This window comes from Ranitomeya variabilis, chromosome 5 (assembly GCF_051348905.1).
Source record: "Ranitomeya variabilis isolate aRanVar5 chromosome 5, aRanVar5.hap1, whole genome shotgun sequence".
Taxonomy (NCBI): domain Eukaryota; kingdom Metazoa; phylum Chordata; class Amphibia; order Anura; family Dendrobatidae; genus Ranitomeya; species Ranitomeya variabilis.
Genome location: NC_135236.1, coordinates 315,095,588 through 315,115,694, shown reverse-complemented (window position 1 = coordinate 315,115,694; position 20,107 = coordinate 315,095,588). Strand labels below are relative to the sequence as shown.

General features: G+C 41.0%; 1 protein-coding gene across 2 annotated transcripts in view; it reads left to right on the top strand.

Annotated features, from left to right (window-relative positions):
• The first annotated feature begins 598 nt into the window (after window positions 1-598).
• FRMD4A (FERM domain containing 4A) overlaps window positions 599-20,107 on the top strand; it is a 584,036-nt gene continuing 564,527 nt past the window's right edge. For both annotated transcript variants that reach the window (XM_077264626.1, XM_077264628.1), the window contains exons 1-2: window positions 599-676; window positions 935-1,228. In XM_077264626.1, the coding sequence (XP_077120741.1) occupies window positions 1,196-1,228 (33 nt within the window). In that variant the 5' untranslated portion in view covers window positions 599-676; window positions 935-1,195. The remainder of the gene's footprint in view (window positions 677-934; window positions 1,229-20,107) is intronic.

Sequence of the window (20,107 nt, the reverse complement as noted above, 5' to 3'; positions counted from 1 at the left end):
TATCATTTTTTTCCAGTCAAATCCATTTTTCTTTGATTTTGTATGTTTTATTGTCAGTCCATAAAAATAGTGTAATACTTTGACAACATTGTTCCCAGCATCGACCTGGGAGTCAGAGATCCTTCCAGGGGTCATTTCAGCGCTGTTTCCATCGATTTTAGCAATTTTTCAGACCATTTCCAGACCTCCGGAGGGGATGGCCACCGGAAAAATACTCGAGATTCCCATTAACTTCCATTATACTCTTTCCTTGGGTCGAGCACTCGAGCATTTTAGTGCTGGCTCGTCACTAGTTTGCACATGTGTCAGTTGCAGACTTACTCCTGTGATTTAGGGTAAGTGCTTGTAGGCATTGATTACCAATATTCCTCATCCATAGCCTTTATGACCTGCCACCAGCAGGCAGTGACTGTTAGCCAGTACATGCAGAGTTAACAGGCAGCAGCCTGGCTTCACTAGCTCCACACTACAGACTGTGGAGGTGTGGAGGGAGCCTGGATGGCGTTCTGTTACCTTGACTACTGAGCGGCTCGCTCTCTGATTGGCTAGTTTGGCCCATGACGTAGATCCCCCTCTGTTCTCACTGTCACTCTGCACCCAGCACTGTGTATGTGGAGAAGCAGCACTGTGTGGGGGGAGGCAGTCTGCTGCTCAGCATCGCACACATACTGCACAGGTAACAGGACTGTGCCTGCTGCCAGCCTCCCAGCCAGCCTGGGCACTCTAGTTATTACACTGATTGATTGTTCAGCTTTTTTATGACATTTTTTTATTACATTTATTTGCCTACTTATATATTGACATTTTATATTTATACAGTTTGTATTTATTTGCCTACTTGTTTATAGATATTTTGGACACTTTGTGTTGTGTGATGACCCAGCTCAGTAATTGTCTAACTATGGTGCTGTCATTACTTGTATCTCTCTTTTAGGTCCCTTTAGAGGAAGGTCCTGGAGGTCCGAAACATCAGTCATGTGGTGTCAGTAACTTTCTGATGGACTCATCACCTATTGGAGGTCTTTCCATGATTGTTTTCCCACTGTGATATATCCTAACACATAATCACGATATTGAATTGCGTGGATTTGGAGTGCCGTGGAATTGTTGGGTGTTATCTGGGGCCGTGGGCTGGTATGTGCACACCTGGGAGGATTCACTAGAGGAATAGCAGTGGGATGAGGAGGAGGTCACAATGGAAGGACTACTATCTCCCATGAGAGCCAAGGTAAGCTCGTCTGCTCCTGTGCATGTCATTGTAGTCGTGTCCTTGATGCTGTGACTTGTGCTCTTCTCCTTGTACTGCAGCTGACAGCTGCTACCTAGGAATCTGGAGGTCAGACACTAAAACCCACCACTGACCTTCTGTACAGTAAAGCCGCCATATAAGGCTCAGTTCACATGATGAGCTTTTGATGTTGCAGCTTTCCTGCACCATTTCTGCACCCTTTAAGTACAATAGGTTACTCGCATTTTTTTTTCTAAAATATGCAATTTACAAAACTCACCAAAAACTCATTGTAGGAACGTACTCTAAAGTATCTGACCAGTGCGAAATCATTTCTTAGCAGATTCATTGCAGCAACGTGAACATTTTGCACTTGATTGCCCTTTACCAAAACTTACCTCCTGACATAGTCGCAGTGATTTTTTGTGCGCTGTTGCCGATCATGATTTCCCAGTGATGATCAATAAAATGTTAAATTAAATCTGATCACATTTTGCAGTGATTTTATCTTTGTGCTTTGATTTGCAATTGATTTGTACCCATAATTATTGTTATACTATGTCGACGTGGTACCAGAAGTGTAATGATGATCATCAATCAGCAAGGTCAGTCCTATCAGCTTATTGTTGTTACAGCTATGACTAGCTAAGAGAATAACAGCTTTGTGTGCTCCATTGGTGTATTATACTGGCTCTGCTTCCCTGTCTATTGCAGACTGTATTGGGTATTGTGCTCAGTTGTACTATATTTAATGTTAGTTAAGCAGATAATGTCTCTTAAATCACCCCGGACTGTTCTTCTGTATATTGCCATATGTTATATTACTTCATGGTGTAATTGGTGAAGGTTTACAATGCATATTTAGGGCATGAATGGCTCACTGCTTGGGATCCAGTTCACAACAAAAGTGTAATGCGCAAAGGCGATCTATGAAATGTGCAAATTAGACCTGCATTTACAGGCTGATAAGGAAATATGTGGATTTACATCGTTATCTCAAACATTTTACCAATTCACATGGGGGTTATTATTTTATGCTCTGTTAGAAACCATGTACTGTAATCTGCTGGACAGCTCCCATTCCAAGGGCAAACGTACGTCTCAGCAAGTTCGTGTTTAGGACTGGTTTATACCTCTGGTGGACAAATCAGGAAGCAAATGCTTTATTTTATGTACTGTATGTCTTCGACAACCTCTTAAAAAGTAGAATACTCCATGATCCAATTGAAATATTTTTGTGACACCCCGCGATAGGAACTTTCAGAGAACTCTTGGACTTTGACCAGCCATGTTTTACTATGTAACATCAAAACCTCATTCTTCAAATTAGAACCCATATAATTAGTTGATTGGTGACCTGGTGGTCATCTATGGTCACTATGGTAAGTTTCCGTCTACTGTTCTAAGTTCATGAGAAGATCACTCTCCAGGGCCTTGCAAAGCTGACTAACTACTGGAGTCCCAAAAACGGTGTATTGACAATGGTCAATGGTGGTGCTAATTGGGCAAACAAAATGAGGGTCCCCAATTCTAGCAATTATTGAGATATGTGGCAGGTGAATGGAATTATCAAGATTTTACAGTTCACGTTAAATCCTTCTATTAGTATCTTAGCTGTACACTAATAATATCTATGATTCATTATGCTTGTCCAATTTGTCCATAAAATGTTGTGTGTAGGATTTTCATAAAAGTTGCCCAATAATAAAATGAGAATCAAAATGGCGCCACTGTCCCAGATGTGCTGTGGTCTGTGTTTTTCTCCTATATCATTAGTTCTTCCTTACGCTTCAGCTTCATTGGTGACTGTGCAGATCTCAATCCCTTGCGCAGCACTTTCATGTGTACTTAGGAGAAAGAGTGTTTTGAGAATGCTGCTATTTATATTTGGCTTATCCTATGGGATCCATGATTTTTTATGGAAAGTGAAGAATTAATTATTTCTTACGAGACAGGAGCATCAATGAAATAAAACTTTAAAATAATTAATTTTCTGCAATATCTATAGATCGGTCATTCACCTAACATATATTACACTTGTTTGCATCAGCATGTCTATTGTTTTACAATGGGAGCCTATTGGTAAAATATCCTGAATATCAAGATTACTTCCATGGAACATTCAAACGGTATGTGAGTATAGCTTAAACTCACCATACACTAGTGCAATAACTTATAGGTTTCCATAATTCCTCTTGGTTCAGTATTTTCAAAACAGTGCTGGGAACATCATCAGTTACATTTGACCCCTCTGAATTGTCTCATTGGGATATTCTCTTCAAATTACAAATTATGAAGGGTCTCGGGCAGTCATCCAAAATTTCCCGAATAGTCCATAAAATCAGAGGACTTTTTAGGAGACTGATATTTCTTATATATTTTTTATCACCTATTACAGTGTTCCATTTATCCATATTTAATGTTGGTTGGCTGTGATTTTTGTCTAGTAAATGAAAAATTCATGGCCACCCTGCAATGTTAGTAGTACATTGTCATAAAAATTGTCATTATAATAGTAAAAAAAATGAAAGTCTTTGTTACTATGCTTACCAAATCGACTATTATAGCAATTAGTTCTAATGTGGAGGTGGGCCGAGTCAGTCTGCTCTTACAAAATAAAGATACCGTATGTGTAATAGCCTGCATTGGGTTTGGCAGTGTATAATATCATGTCACTTATCATTTACTGCTGAGCTGGTCTATTGTGTTGTGGATTGAAGGTGCATTATGTAGTAGTAGGCTGAGATGATTTAGGTGGTTTGCATTTCCAGGATTGTAATTATAGCTCCAGCAGCTTAGGAAACCTCCTCAGTGGGCCATGTGTGTAAAAGAGCACTACTCTGTAATTTCAGCCATGAAACGAGCAAGGATTTTTACTGCTAAATGCTAACACAACTCATTACCCGGCCATGTTTAGATACCAACGTCACTCTAACCATGTATATTAGGCTGCCCATAAATTGAGCATCAATGGTAATTACCTTCTTTCATCTCCTACCCCCCTCTAATGGCTAAAAACACATTATATTCCTATTTTATTGGATGTACATATAATACACATGAATGATTGTGAGAGCCACTGTTTGAAGATAATGCTCTGAAACTGACTACATTGTATAATGCCAAAGAGAAACATTACATCTTCTATTTGTCTCACACTATACGAAAATACACATAATAAGCGTAAATTAGCCTGACACAATGTAACAAGCATGTTGTGTTCCATAATGTGACAGCGTTTAGCTATACACTGTGGCTATTAGTAGTAAGCAGCTCATAGTTAATGGTTGCAATGACTGTCCTTCAGTTCTTCTACCATTGCTTCCTTTGCTTGTCACTTTACCATCGCTCTTTCGCTCTGGTGTTTTCTTTTGAAGTATCTAATTATATTTTCCTATTTAATGTGCCATTTGTAGCTGACTGCCTTTCATATTTCACTCAAATTCCCTTAGCATTGCCAGCAGGATTTTGAGATGTCAGAGGAATTCTAGCAATCAAAACCCCCCTAACCTAATACTGACGCTACAGACGGGGGTGTACATTATAATCCACACGTGCTTTATTGGCTTCAGGGAAATCATTGATTTTGCTGTTTTCTAGGATTGTGTTTTCAGGTCTCCAAATAGAGTTAGTTCAGCATTTAGCCGATAAAAAGAAATAAGCATGAGATGTAAACTCAATCCCTTATGTGGGGTGCAGCCATTGCTAAATAAGTTATGGTATGTTGTTCTATTATTTAAACTTTACAGAATACAGAATATATATATATATATATATACATATATATATATGTGTGTGTGTGTGTGCGCAATATTTGTGAGTATCACTGTGGTACATTATGTATAAAATATAAAAATATATATACAGTACATATATAAACTTATATATCATGCATACTGCATATGCTCACAAATATATATATATATATATATATATATATAATATATTAAATATATTATATACTCTATATACACGCATATATATATGCACTGTAGATATATATATATATATATATATATATATACAGTATAGTACAGTGCATGATAATATCTCCGGAAATGAACTGGAGCTTTTGTCGGAAATTAGCATTACTCTTCTTAATTGTCATCATGGTCTATAGACTTTCTAAAGTAATATTTTAATGGGAAAATGAAATCAGTGATGTTAGCAAAGTTTATGCCTCCCTTGATGATTAAGATGAGTGATTTTATTATCAGAGTGGGTAGTGAAGCAGAATGACTTGAAAGTATTCTGTTTCAAGAACTGCAACGTTGCTTTCCTTACATGATGACTTCTCGTGGATCATCATTTATATCTTATTTGCTTTGCATTTATTCCTAGCATAAATCCGTTTGCCTCATACATCTTGTTTTTCACATCTGTGAATTTTATGCTATTTGTTTTATACTACATAAAAAAAAACAACAGAATCAGTTAAAACTAATTCTTTAAACTTTAAGGCGCACAGAATAGATCTTTCCTAACAGGCCAGAATCGTAGTCCTAGGTAAATGATTTAAAAAGGTGACCCAGGATTTAAAAAAATGATGGCTGTGTGTATTATTTTCAATAGAGCTGCAATATAAAAACACCAGCTGTAAACCAGTGTGGCGCTCTAAGCAGACATATTTTTCTAGTCAAGAAGAACCAATCAATGTTCAAAGTCAAGGGACACTGAAGTCAAAATTTTACACTGTGTTATGACACATATAGAGCTGGATAGGATGATACATGACACATTGGATCTCTATTTATAGTTGCATAGTTGCATAGTTTGAAAAAAGACCTAGCTCCATGAATTTCAACATTTCTCCATCGATTGTTCATTTTGTCACTAAATTATCTATAACCCACAATGTTATGTGTAGTGAGACTAGACTACTGCAACTCTCTTCTGATCGGTCTCCCTGTCACTAAACTCTCTCCTCTCCAATCCGTCCTGAATTAGCCTGCCAGGATCATATTTCGGTCCAGCTGTTTCACCGAAGCCTCCACCTTGTGCCAGTTATTACACTGGTTACCCAATCGCCACAGAATACTACAATATAAACTCATATCTCTCACCCCCAAAGCCCTCCACAGTTCTGCACCACCGTATATCTCCTTCCTCATCTCTGTCTATCGCCCTACACGTTCTCTCCGTTCTGAAACTGACCTAAGACTAACATCCTCCATAATTCGAACCTCACACCTCCGTCTCCAAGACTTCTCCTATGATGCGCCAGTTCTCTAGAATGCACTACCCCACATGATCTGACTGTTGCCTAGCCCCCATGTTTTTAAGTGTGCTTTAAAAACACATCTCTTTAAACAAGCCTATCACCTCAACTCACTAACCAAACTCTTCCCTGTTTCCTCCTTCTGAACATTATTCAGAATCTGCTCCCTCCTATTCATCTGTCTCCACACCCTCCATATACATGATAACTGCACTTGATAATTGCACTTAAACAAACTGGCTGATGAGTGGATCATGCAGCTTTATATGAAAATCCCTATTTATTACAATTGCTGGATCTGAAATAACAAGCACTTTTCACCTATTGTGTTCCCCCCACTATTTCCTTGCAGATTTTAAGCTTGCGAGCAGGGATCTCACTCCTAATGTAACTGCCTTACCTTGAATTGAATTTATTGTCTGTATATGTCCCCACTTAATTGTAAAGTGCTTCAGAATATGTTGGCGCTATAAAATGAAATTATTATTATTATTATTATTAAGAGTGAGGAAATTGTTCAGCCCTTTTAAAAGCTGTATACAGTAGTGCCTGCCATTACTACCTCTTGTAGTAGGGCATTCCACAGTCTGACTGCTCTAACTGTAAAGAACCCTTTCATATTTAGCTGCCAGAATTGCTTTTCTTCCACCTGGAAAGAGTGCCCCGGTCCTTAGTATGGTCTTTGGAAGGAATAAGTCATGTGCCAGTCCTTTGTATTGACCACACATATATTTATACATGTAAATGAGATCTCCTCTGAATAGTCTTTTTCTAAGCTAAGCATGCCAACTTTTTCAAACTCTCATCGTATGAGAGGCTTTCCGTCCCTTGCAATAATTGAGTTGCCTGTCTTTGAACTGATTATAACTTCTGAATATCCTTTTTAAAATGTGGAGCCCAAAACTGGATCCCATATTCTAGATGTGGCCTCACAAGTGATTTATAAAGGGGTAATAATATGTTTGGATCGCAGGATTTTATCTCTATTTTTATACACCCTAAAATCTTGTTTGCTTTTGCGGCTGCTGCTTGACATTGAGTACTGCTGCTCAACTTACTTGTATCCAGAATACCAAAGTCCTTCTCCTGTTGTATAGTCCCAAGTATACTCTCATTGAATGTATATGCAGCAATAGATAATTCTGTCCTAGGTGCATTACTCTACATGTATCTACATTAAACCTCATTTGTCAAGTGTGTTTGCCCATTCAGAAATCTTATCCAGACCATTTTGCAAAATTGTAATGTCAAGGTCCGATTTTAATATTTTATATTATTTAATATACTTTGGTGTCATCAGCAAAGACCGACACTTTACTCTCAGCCCCATCCACAAGGTCATTAATAAAGAGGTTAAAAAAAATCAGTCCTAGCACAGATCCCTTTGGTACCCCACTGATGACTATCCTATTTAGAAAACAGATAATTTACGATGACACTGTTTCCTGTCATTTAGTCAATTCCTTACCCATCTGCATATAGTTTCGTCAAGTTCTTGCTTCTGTAGCATCAGTATAAGGCTGTTATGTGGTAGAGCATCAAATGCCTTTGCAAAGTCCATATAAATCACATCAGCCGCATTGCCAGCATCCAGAATGGCACTTACCTCCTCATAGAAACCCAACATGTTGGTTAGACATGACTTATCATTCATGAATCCATGTTGGTTGTGATTTATTATATTATTCTCTGCACTATATCTCTGCAGTTTATCTCTTACGATGCCCTCAAAAACTTTGCACACTACTGATGTCAGGCTTACTGGACGGTAGTTGCTTGGATCCACCTTCAAACGTTTCTTAAATATTGGTACCATGTGAGCCATCCTTCAATCCTGTGGCACCACCCATGTTACAAGAGAGTCTAAGAATATAAGACAGAGTGGTCTGTCAATTACTGAGATCAATTTCCTCAATATTCGTGGATGAATGCAATCTGGGCCGGGGGATTTGTCAATGTTTAATTTGCTCAGATGCAGGGGTAGTTTTTTAAAATAGTTTTATCAGGTGGTGAATTTTGGTTTTGCTGAGTGATCCTTGGAACAATCAGTGAATTGGTGAACACAGAAGAAAAATTCCTGTTTAATATATCAGCCTTTCCTTTGTCCGCTATAATTATCTAGTTATTATCATCTTTTTAGGGGCCGATACCATCTGTTTTTTTCTTTTGGCATTAATGTATTCATAAAATTTTGGAGGATTTATTTGAATGTCACTTTGTTTCTGTGTAGTGTGATGTAGTGACCCATGTTACAGTCAGGGGGTGCTGTATATGCTCCTCAGGATACGCATGGAGGCGTATCTGTAGTAGTGATAATGAAACAGTGTCCGGCATGATTGTAAATGGCCGGTAATACGGTATGTGTCGCAGAGGGAGTCTGCGCTGTAAGCCTGTAGTATTGTTGTTGTTCTGGGACCTGTAGTCCCACAAGTATTTGTATAGTTTATAGAGGGAGGCTTGCAGGGCTAGTTTGAGAGCTGGATGGGTTGAACTAGCCACGCACACCTCCTACCTATGGGAGTGGTTACAACTATGTAATGTGACCATGGTGTGGGTCACATGGTTCAGAGTGTGAGTTCCTGTGTAGCCTGGGGGTTGGAATGTCCTGGAATGGACTGGATTCCTGGGAGCACCTGCTGAGGCTATGGACTGAATGGTTAGTGTGTTGGAATGTCCTGGAAAGGACTGTATTCCTGGAAGCACATGGTGAGACCATGGACTGATGGCCTGTGTGTTGGAAGTGCCTGGGACTGGAATTCCTGAATAGAGCACGGAGAAGCCATATCTGCAGAGCCTGGGACGGCTACTGTGTTGGGGAAGCTACAGTTCCTCCTGCTGGTCTGGGCTATCTGAGGTGCCCTGGTCACAAGACGGTGACCCCAGTGAGGCAGCTTTTCCCTGTCTGGGAACTAGGACTGACAGGAGTCAGTCTGTGGTGCCTGAGCTACTGTAACTCCAGATAAAGGGGGTTACGGGCAGAGGGCAGAGATGTATCTGCCATTGGAACATACTGTCGGTGGTTAATGTGTTAAGTTGATGTAAATAATGAACTGTTCGTGGTGCAGTTTATGAAGTTTAATAAACCGGATAGACTGTTTATGTGGAGAAACCGTGCCTGAGTGCTTTAACCCTAGAACGCATACCTGGGGCCTCGCAGGCCTGCCAGGTTACTTGTTTTCTATTTTCTGTAAAAGTACTTTAGTTAGAATTTTAAAAATCTAGGTAATCCTCAGGTATATAGTTGTTAGTAATTTCCAGTTATTCATATATTTTTATGTTACAGACATTTCGTTATAACAACCTTTTTTTGGGACTACCCCATATTCACGCACCTGGGGCCTTTTAGGCCTGTACTAGGTTTACATGTGATACTCAGTCTTTTTGTCTGTATTGTTGCTGGGGAAGAACTTTTATGACTCTGCTATTGCTGGGAAGAGTGTGGATTCTGCATGACAACATAAAAATAAGAAAAGTAAGAAAAATAAGAAAAAAAAAAAGAATACAAATATTACAATGGATAATTACTTTACCAATTTTGAAATGGCCAACTTTTTCCTTCAAAAGCAACTTACACTTGTTGGTACTATGAGGCCAAACCGCCGCAAAATTCCTCCAATCATGAAGCACAATGCACAGCGAACAATCTACGAGAGTGTATTCGGTTTCTGCAATCAACCAACAATGGTGTCTTATAAAGCCAAGAAAGAAAAATCCGTGATATTACTGAGTACAATGCATCATGATGGAAGTATTCACCAATGACAGGAAAAAAAAACCTGAAATCATACTGCATTATAATAAGACAAAAGGAGGTGTCGACAAGATGGATGAAATGATTGGAGAGTATTCGTGCAAAAGGCAGACTAAACGTTGGCCTGTTGCCCTTTTTTCCAATATCCTTGATGTGTCAGCCCTCAATAGCTACATTGTTTATTGTCATACTAATCCAGAATTCCATGCCAACAGGAAAGACAAGAGACGTCTATTTTTGACAAAACTTTGTTATGAACTTTTGATGCCTACTATGCCTACTATGATGGAGAGAAGCAGCATGATATGCTTATCAGGGCAAATTACGGAGGCAATGATCCGATGTGGAATATGCTTTCTGGAACATCCAGAGCAAAGAAAAAAAAAAAGAAAGCGCTGCTATATTTGTCCAGCAAAGAAGGAAAGAAAATCGGAGCGTTTCTGTTCTACTTGCGGACAAAATGTATGCAAGGAACATTCAGCCGAAAAAATAATATGCGAGAATTGTCGGGGGAATATGTAAAGTTACAAATAAATATTCCTGCACCAAGTTTGCTACAACCAAAAAATGTTTTCATAAAAAAATTGCATATAGAATGCCTATATTTGGCGTGCCTGTTTACTTACTTTTTTGTTGTTTTATGCACATAATTATGTTTTGAAATATACACATCTTAGGCTGTGTTCCCAGTAGCGCTGGGGTTTGCCAGACGGGGATCCATAATGGATCTGACCTCCTGGTAACTCCAGCTAAGGCTGCCGGAATGGATTTGGTTCATAGTGCCATCTATATGCTGATAAGACCCATATACATTGTCTCCTGAAATCACAGCTGCATTTCTACAATATACCAGTGATTATCTTTCAGCTGTCTCTAACATTATGTCCTCTCTCCATCTGAATCTGAGTCTGTCAAAAATTGAACTCCTTGTTTCCTCCCTCTACTAACTTTCCCAAACCCAATATTATCATTTCCATGGGTGGTTCTACCATTACACCTCAGCATCATTCCCACTGTCTTTGGGTTATATGTGACTCAGACCTTTCCTTCACTCCCTACATCCAACCACTTGCTCATTCATGCCACCTGCACCTTAAAAACAACTCTAGAATTCGACCTTTTCTTACCTTTGACTCTGCAAAAACTCTTATTGTACCTCTTATTCATTCTCGTCTCGACTACTACAACTTTGTTCTAATTGGTCTCCCTCTTACTAAACTTTTCCCTCTCCAATCCATCCTGAATGCAGCAGCCAGGATCAAATTTCTGTTCAACGGCTACACTGATGCCTCTACCCTATGCCAGCCATTGCACTAGTTGCCCATTAACTACAGAGTCTGATATAAACTTATTACTGTTACCCACAAAACCCTCCACAGTTCTGCACCATCCTACATCTCCTCCCTCATCTCTGTCAACTTACTCATGCCCTCCAATCCACCAATGACCTAGGACTAAAATCCTCAATAATGTAAACTTCCCACTCCTGTCTCCAAGACTTCACGCGAGCTATGACTCTTCTCTGGAATGCACAACCCAGTACATTTCGATTAATTCCCAATACCAACAGGTTTAAGCGTGTCCAAAAAAAGTACTTCTTTAGATTGGCCTATTTCTATCACTTGCCCCAATATTCCAATTTTGCCCTTCCCAATTTTTCTTCCAAATCTGATTACACACCCTCCATGCACTTAATAGCATCCTGTACGTATTCAGATACTGGCTGGTGACAGGTTCTGCAGCGTTATGTGAATGCCCTATTATATTGATGGATGGACCATACAATACAAACATGTGCATGTTTCCAGTTACCTTTCGTTTCTTCACTATGTCCTGACCCTGGCTCATGTATATACATATATGAAGTATAAACTAAAGTTCATCATGTGTATTTTATACATTATGGTGTTTGGCTGCATCACTTTTGAGGCTAAAGTACATGCTCATCAAGTAGGATAATTTGTCCCCCCTTCTGACCTGTAAGCTGACACATATCCATTGGTTTCATATTTCTAAGCATTTAATCATTGCTGTCAAGTATATAATAGATGTTGTATGGAATATTCCTTTTATTGTTCCGTGTTGTGATTTCACTTATACTGTTTTGTGTTGCTATGTTCCCTCATGTTCACTTCCAATTGTGTTATAGTAGTTAGCTCAGATTTCTATGACATACCTCTTTTATTATGTTCAAAGACGTAAGCCCATGTAAACACAAAAGCAGTATTACGACAATGATATGAAATGAAAGTGCAATACCTTTTGATGCTTTTCATTTTCCTGAGACCTTGTACCTTTATAATGGTATAATAATAATAATTAATTCTTAAGGGGTCCTTCAGCTAAAGCTTAATCCCTCCATTTCCCACTTTTAAAATAACAACACTTAGACTTTCCTCTGGTGCCAGTGGTTTTGATACTGTCTCTTCCAGATATTATGTACCCGTGTTATGTCATTCGAAACCTGCGATCAATCAACGCTGGCTTCCCGCTCCCCACCTTCCAACAAATTGCATACATCTGACCGCTGATGCTCCCTCTCTTCCTCCAGATGTATGTGATATGTCCTCATGTGAGGAGAGTGAAACAGCCGCTGATTGGCGACAAAGTTCGCATGATGCGCACACTATTACGCGTTCAACTGGAGAGCCAGTGCCGACACCGCAGGAATGGCGCTGGCACCGGAGGAGAGTATAAGCGTTATTTTAAAAGGTGGAAACATACAGATTGAGTGGACAACCCCTTAACTAATTCTCAGTTTTAGCAAATGCAATGGAAACAGTGCTTTAATAAGTTAGGGGCAGGCAGTATTGTAGTTTGAGGTGCACAGACCTGATCTTTTTCTAATAAAGTAGATATAGAGTCAGTTGGATAAACAAATATCTATAGTAAAAAAAAAAAGTAATCAGCCTAAATGTATAAATTGTGCTATACCATGTATGGGTCCTCAGGGTACTGTATGACATGAGGATCTTCTCTGAGGTCATGACTCGGAATACATTGGTAAGATAGAGCCCTATTAATGTCTATAGAGGCAGTTTGCACATCTCGGAGGTTGGATGGAGCCATATTACTGTAGTATACATGAACATAAGAATTTGAAGCAATGCGCACCATTGCTGTTCTTTAAGGGTTTATCCACTACTGGGACAACTCCGTCTCAATTACCATTTCCCTCAAGCAAAATAACACCTATACTCACCTCCAGTGGTGCTGCCATTCCAGCGGTGTCAGTAACGGCTCTCATGGGATTCTTATAACATTATAATTCTCACGCAATCCCTATGGCCAATCACTCTCCCCTCTTTCAGACAAAACAGACATCTAGAGGAAGTGAGAGAGCAATTGCAGCTCTCACTTTCTCCAGATGTCAGCTATTTAAACAGAAGAGAGTGTAGCCAGCACTGACTGGCTGCAGTGATAGCGTAACATAATAATGTTATGCAAGCCCCAAGAGAGCCAGTGCCGACACTGCTGGGATGACAGGTGTTAATATTTTACCTGGGTGAACCTCGGTGATTGGAAAAGGAGTTGTCTGAGTAGTAGGCAGTCCCTGTAAATGTATGCATCCTATATAATTTTTACTAACTTTCCATTTTGCAGGATTTGGAATTGGTATGTAAGGCCGTGTGCACACGTTCAGTATTTGGTGAGCTTTTTTACCTCAGTATTTGTCAGCCAAAACCAGGAGTGGGAGATAAATACAGAAGTGGTTACGTGTTCCTATTACACTTTTCCTCTGATTGTTCCACTTCTGGTTTTGGCTTACGGATACTGAGGTAAAAAACTCACCAAATACTCAACATGTGCACATGGCCTAAGGATATTTTTGTTGCAGAAATGTTTGCAACTAAAAATATTTTTCAAACCTCTGAATGTGGTTATTTGTACAGTACGTGCATGGATCTCTGCAAGCCTCATTCAAGTAAATGGATTAGTTGCAAAACTGAAACACAGCTATAACAACACAAGAGCTTCTGTCCAAAAAATCAGATAGGTAACTTACTTCCAGACGATGACACTCTTCCAATAGTCGCTTATAATGATTGCTCCATGCCAAATTTCAGCAGATGAATCTGTTATTGGTGAAATCATACATTTTTTATTAAATGAAACCTATCAGGACGAATCTACTTTTGGAAATAATGGTATGGCTTATTGTGTACTAGTGCAGTATGTAAAAATGAAAAATATTTAGTAGTAATCTGATGTGTCATCAGTGATATATGTAGCTTTGAAGCCACATGCAAATTAGCCTGGAATTGCATTTTGGGCATGCCAATAGGTGCATTGACACACCCCAATACACTACCAGGCCAATTTGGTGTGGCTTCAAAGCTAGATTTCTCAGTCCTAGAACATGGGATTATTACATGTTGTTATTTTATTGTTCCATTAGTTTCAGTAGTAAAATCATCCTGACAGATTTAGTCTAATGAATATGGGCGCCTATAGTGGTGAGGGAAGAATAGGCAATAAAAAATTAGATAACATCATCAATCTCACATTTTCTGTCTCGCTTGTGTGGTCAATAGCTCTACAAAGAAGTACCGTATTTTTCAGACTATAAGACGTACTTTTTTCTCCAAAAATTTTTGGGGAAAACGGAGGGTGCATCTTATAGTTGGAATGTACTTACAGTTAGTGTGGTGGCAGCAGGAGTCGGGCGATTCTTCTCATGGTCCGACACTGCAGGGCGATGATCTCGCTAACCTTCCCAGCCTGGTGCGGCAAGTTTGGCGGTGCGCGGTGGTGCGGGAGGCTTGGCGACACTTTGTGAAAGCCCGGAGCCCCCGAACTTCTATTGTCTCGATGCTGTGGCCTCCGTGAAAATGGCCGCTGGAGGCAGCGCATGCGTAGATTGAGATCTCAGAACGAGATCTTGTTAGCGAGATCTCAATCTGCACCTAGGGAATCAATCTGGCCTCCGGGAAAATGGCAGCCAGAGGCGGCACATGCGCAGCTTGAGATCTCGTCTCTGATATTTCAATTTGCGCATGTGCCGCCTCCGGTGGCCATTTTACCGGAGGCCACAGCATCGAGGCAATAGAAGTGCAGGGGCTTCGGGCTTTCACAAAATGTCGCCGTAACCCCCGCACCACCGAACCTGCCACACCAGCCCAACCAGGCTGGGGTGGGAGCGAGATCATAGCCCTACAACACCAGACTGGGATGGGATTTCCCGGAGACCACCGCATCACAGCAATGGATGTGTGGGGGCTCCGGGCTTTCACAAAATGTTGCTGTAGCCCCCCGCACTGCCGAGCACCGCCGAACCTGCACACCAGTCTGGGTCATATCATCGCTGGACCACCAAACACCCGCTGTGACTTCGCTGCCGATCCCCCCCGGGTAAGAGGAATTCAGGACGGTAAGATGGCCCCATTTGTTGCATTAATTTTTTTTCCCCATTTTTCTTCTGAAAATTTGGGGTGCGTCTTATGGTCCGATGCAGCTTATAATCCGAAAAATACGGTAAGCACTTACCTTCCCATAATTATCAGAAAAAATGTAATCTATCTTCTAAAATGCCGATTTCTTTTCATATACAAAATACTGGGACTGGAAGTGTTGACTGATATGAGTAATGTAGGGAGAATAGAAGTAGTATATCAATCATGTGCCGCATGGAAACCTGAAGTATAAGAAAATACACAAATTCACGAAGCTCCCTACTATTGTCACCAAATGTGGGGCTGACGTGTGAGAAAGTCATTGTCTAGTGGCAATTCACTTCTCCGAGGCTTCACCTTCTTGTAGGTCAGACCACAAAAGAAGAGAAGAGGTTGGGTATGAGATAGATTTGTGTAACAGCTTGGCCTGACATCCGGAGCTCCCTGGGATATCTCCAAATAAGATGTAAAAAATGAATTACCATGGTAACCTTGCAACATGCACTGCCTAAATATTTAGGTTGCCACATCCAGGATGAGAAAATCAAGCAGAAGAAAAGCTACATTCACAGTGAAAACTGAAGAGGCACAAAGGCACGCAAGGGGAACTGGCTGCAATCAATTTAGACGGGTTCAAAAATGACTATAAAGTGAAAATATGCGCACTGGGGAGGGACAGGGCATTTGGGAGAAGCAGTCTAAGTACAGTGATACGCCCCATGTGCACTTCCAGGCTAATTTGCAGATGGCTTACACTTTATTTTTCACATGACTGGCACCATTTACATTAGGGGGCAACACCCATACCGCCATATTACTGGTTCTACATATAAAAATGCACCGACAGCCTCCCTTTATCGTTATTAAAAATATGTCATTGCTAATAAAATCTCCAACATCATTATGGTCAAAAACACTAAATACAATTGTTCCAATTGTCTCCAACTTATATAGCCATAGAATTAGGTAATATAGTATCCCTCCAAAAATACATGTCACACAAATGTTATTCTTGAACTTATCTGGAGAATAGGAGCCATGTCTCAATACTCATTATTTCAGATCATTGATACTATTACATGTCCTAAATAGTGCCAGTGCCTGGATATTTCTTTTTTATTTCCTCTACCACATACTATATATGGGAGGTACCTATGGCAGTTTCAGAGGCATCTGCAGCTCTCTGAAGGATTTCAGTCTTTCCAGCTTATTTTATATACATCACAGGTGGTTTAGCTTTTCACAACCTAAGGTTCTCACCCTGTTGTTTCCATTGTGGTATAACGCTACGTGTTGTGGCTATGGAGCGGCCCCCAAACGCAGGGCAGCGGGGTACTCGGTACCGAGTCTCTCGGTTCTGGGGATGTCACGGTGGCCTGACCCGGTCCGTGGCCCTGCTAAGGGGCGCCCAATTAAAGATGTAGGTGGCGGTGTAGGTCGCAGTAAATAACGAGGACACAGGGTTGCAGTCTCTTTACCTTTTTACTGAAGGCTTCGGCATCCGCAATCCAGAGCACTGCTAACAGGGCTGGCTGAGACCCGCCGCTCCGAAGGCACATTTTGGCTAAGTACAGCAAGGAACATTCCCTTTAAGAGGGACATCTCAAGTCTCTTTGAGGTAGTGCAAACTATCAATTTGCAAGTCAACAAGAACTTCTGCGCTGTATCCAGGAACAGTCTCTTCAAAAAGCTCTTTTCTTTGTAAAACCAGTAGGGGGCACCTTTAAGAAGGTGCAAACTATATACAGCGACAGTTTGTGAATCATTCACCGTCCATGATTCGGCAGTCCTTTACAACAATGTGGAAAACTTGTGCAAAAACATAAAACAATAGGGATCCCGGGTAAACGAAGGGATCCCTTTAAGAACTAACCCTGGTCGGGTTTTAGCAGCAAAACAGCAGGAAAACAGTTAACTATTTACAGTTTTTCTGGGCCTCGAGGTTTATTCTTGCTCTTTCAAAGGTCTTACCCTGCATACCATCCTCCCTGGCCGGGAAAGGGTGGAATCCGGGTTCCGTTCAGGGGTCTGCACAGCTTGATCAGGAACAGCGGCCACCTCTGCTGCAGGCCCGGTCCCCTGGGCTTCTGGAGTCACAAGGAGAGCAGCACACCGCTGAACGTTCTGAGTCCACCAACCAGCCCCCTTCTGATACCGATCATAGGCCACGGCATTTCCAGGGCGCAGATCACGATCAGCGTCATTCTGCCCAGTCTCTTTACCTTTTTACTGAAGGCTTTGGCATCCACAATCCAGAGCACTGCTAACAGGGCTGGCTGAGACCGGCCGGTCCGAAGGCACATCCAGAGTTCCCTTTGCAGGTGGAAATCAGTTCCTACCTACTAGCGCCTGGGTGTTGTAGTACTTCCCTGCTGAGCACCACGGGATAGTCCTCACAACTGTCGTGTATGTTTCTGTTCTTTCTCTCCGTCCCCCAGATGATATGGATAGGATGCACCGGTATGACTGGGAAGGCCTGGAGTTATTTTATAGGGACCCTAGAGACGCCCCTCTCCCACAATTGCCTCCGTTGTCTTCATTAGGTGAAAAGGTGAGACAGCCAACCTAAAGTTAACTGCCCTGCCGTAGTTCAAGTAATGTGTAGAGTCTATTACTTCCTCGGTGCTCCGGCCACCGGCTACGCGCCTCAGAAGGATGTTGCCAATCTCGGGGCACGACTCCTTCTGGTTCTATCGCCTTTGTGCTGTGATCTCGTTTCTCACTTCTCCACAATATACTTCGCTTCGTGTCCTGTCTTAAGATGCCGCCGCAATGAAGTGCAGGCACGGCTCCGTAACGATCTGTCCTTTCGCTAGGCCTCTGCCAGGATCCCGCCCCTGACAGGGACCCCTCTGAATCTCGCCAAGCAACGCTCTCCTCTCACTAGATGTTACCTGGTCAAAACCCAGTCAGCTTCTCTCTAACTTCCTATCCAACCCCCAGTTTTACCAGAGTGTGAGGAGTGGCCTAATACATAGAACCTTTTGCTCCCCCTGGTGGCCAGAGTGTGAAGTGTAATGTGTGACTGTGATACCTGGTCAGGTGAACTCTTTTAGTGCAATCAGACGTACTATCACTCCCCTTAGCGGCAAAGCGACGTTACTGCAGCGTCCAGGTCTCTGGGGCGCTGCAGCTACATAATGTCAAACAATGGTTATTCTATTGACTATGTTTGTAGCATAGAAAGCGGTGGCTGTGTTACAGTTTAGGTGTATATTCTTATTGTGTTTTTTATACAAATGTATACATCTAATTTGTCAAATGTGTGATAATAGATTTACTGTATTTTACACATGTGATAATTATATATTATCATATTTGTCTAGTTACAGAGTTTCAGAAATTTTGGCAAAGAAGTTAAATGACTGTTGCATATTGAACATTTTCAAATAGGTTGCATCCATGTATCCAACAGATCAGTCAACCTGTAAATACATATTAGATCAGAGTATGGAGCTAAAAAAGCAGGTTATTATTTTAGAATGCTGTGCCCAAAGTGTTGTATTATGTATTCATTAAAGAATACAAGATTCCACAGTACATTAATGGCAATCATGGGAAATGTAAACAGGTGGATTGCGGGAAACATATGGTCCTTACCATCGATCATGTTCCCCCAATCTCCTACTTCTGGATTGGAAAAACTCGACATTATTTGAAGTTGCAGATGATTGTTACCACTACTTTACATCGATTATCATGACCAGTAAGAATTCCATTGTAATACATATTGTTCCAAATAGAAGCAGTCAAGATGCGTAACCCTGCAATATTTCGGGGAATTCACTTTGCCTTTTGCTGCCCTGCAAATGCATGCAGGAGAATACAGTCATCAGTGGTGACAGCCTGGGCTCTGTGGATGCAGTATTCAGACAGGTTGTCAGTCACTCTCAACTCCTCTGAGCCTTCTCCCTTGTGTTGATGGTGGACCACGGACAGGGACATTTCAATTTCTTGCAGCCTTCGTGAGACTTAATAGCATTGGGGAAACATTTATGCACATAGTCTCCTACCTAATGAGAGTGGTGCTGAACGATACATTATAATATGAAATTGGTCATACAGAAAATGAATGAAATATCATCAATTTACTACATCGCTTTGTATCAAAGCCAAATGAGCTATAGCAGATTTGTTACCTGAATATGTCCTATATTACAATTATAATGTACACTTAATAGCCCAAACACAATAAATGATATTGTGCCATGTCGCTATTACAAATGCTGAAAGAATACAGTTGAGGGAAGGTTATGAGCCTGCTGAATTTATAAGGCGATCACTCCTTCCATCCCTCTGTCTTCCTGCACTCCTCTTTGCAGTGACTGGTGGGCTTCTGTGTATTCAAAATTACACTGCAATTCAGCATCCAGAACGCTGGAGGAGGCAGGGATTGCCATAAAACTCATCTACCAATGGTGACATCATAGACCTATATAAAGCGTTTCCTACTGCATAGGCAACATTCTGGTCCTACCCATAAGTGACAGATGTCACTTTCCTGCAGTGACAGGAGT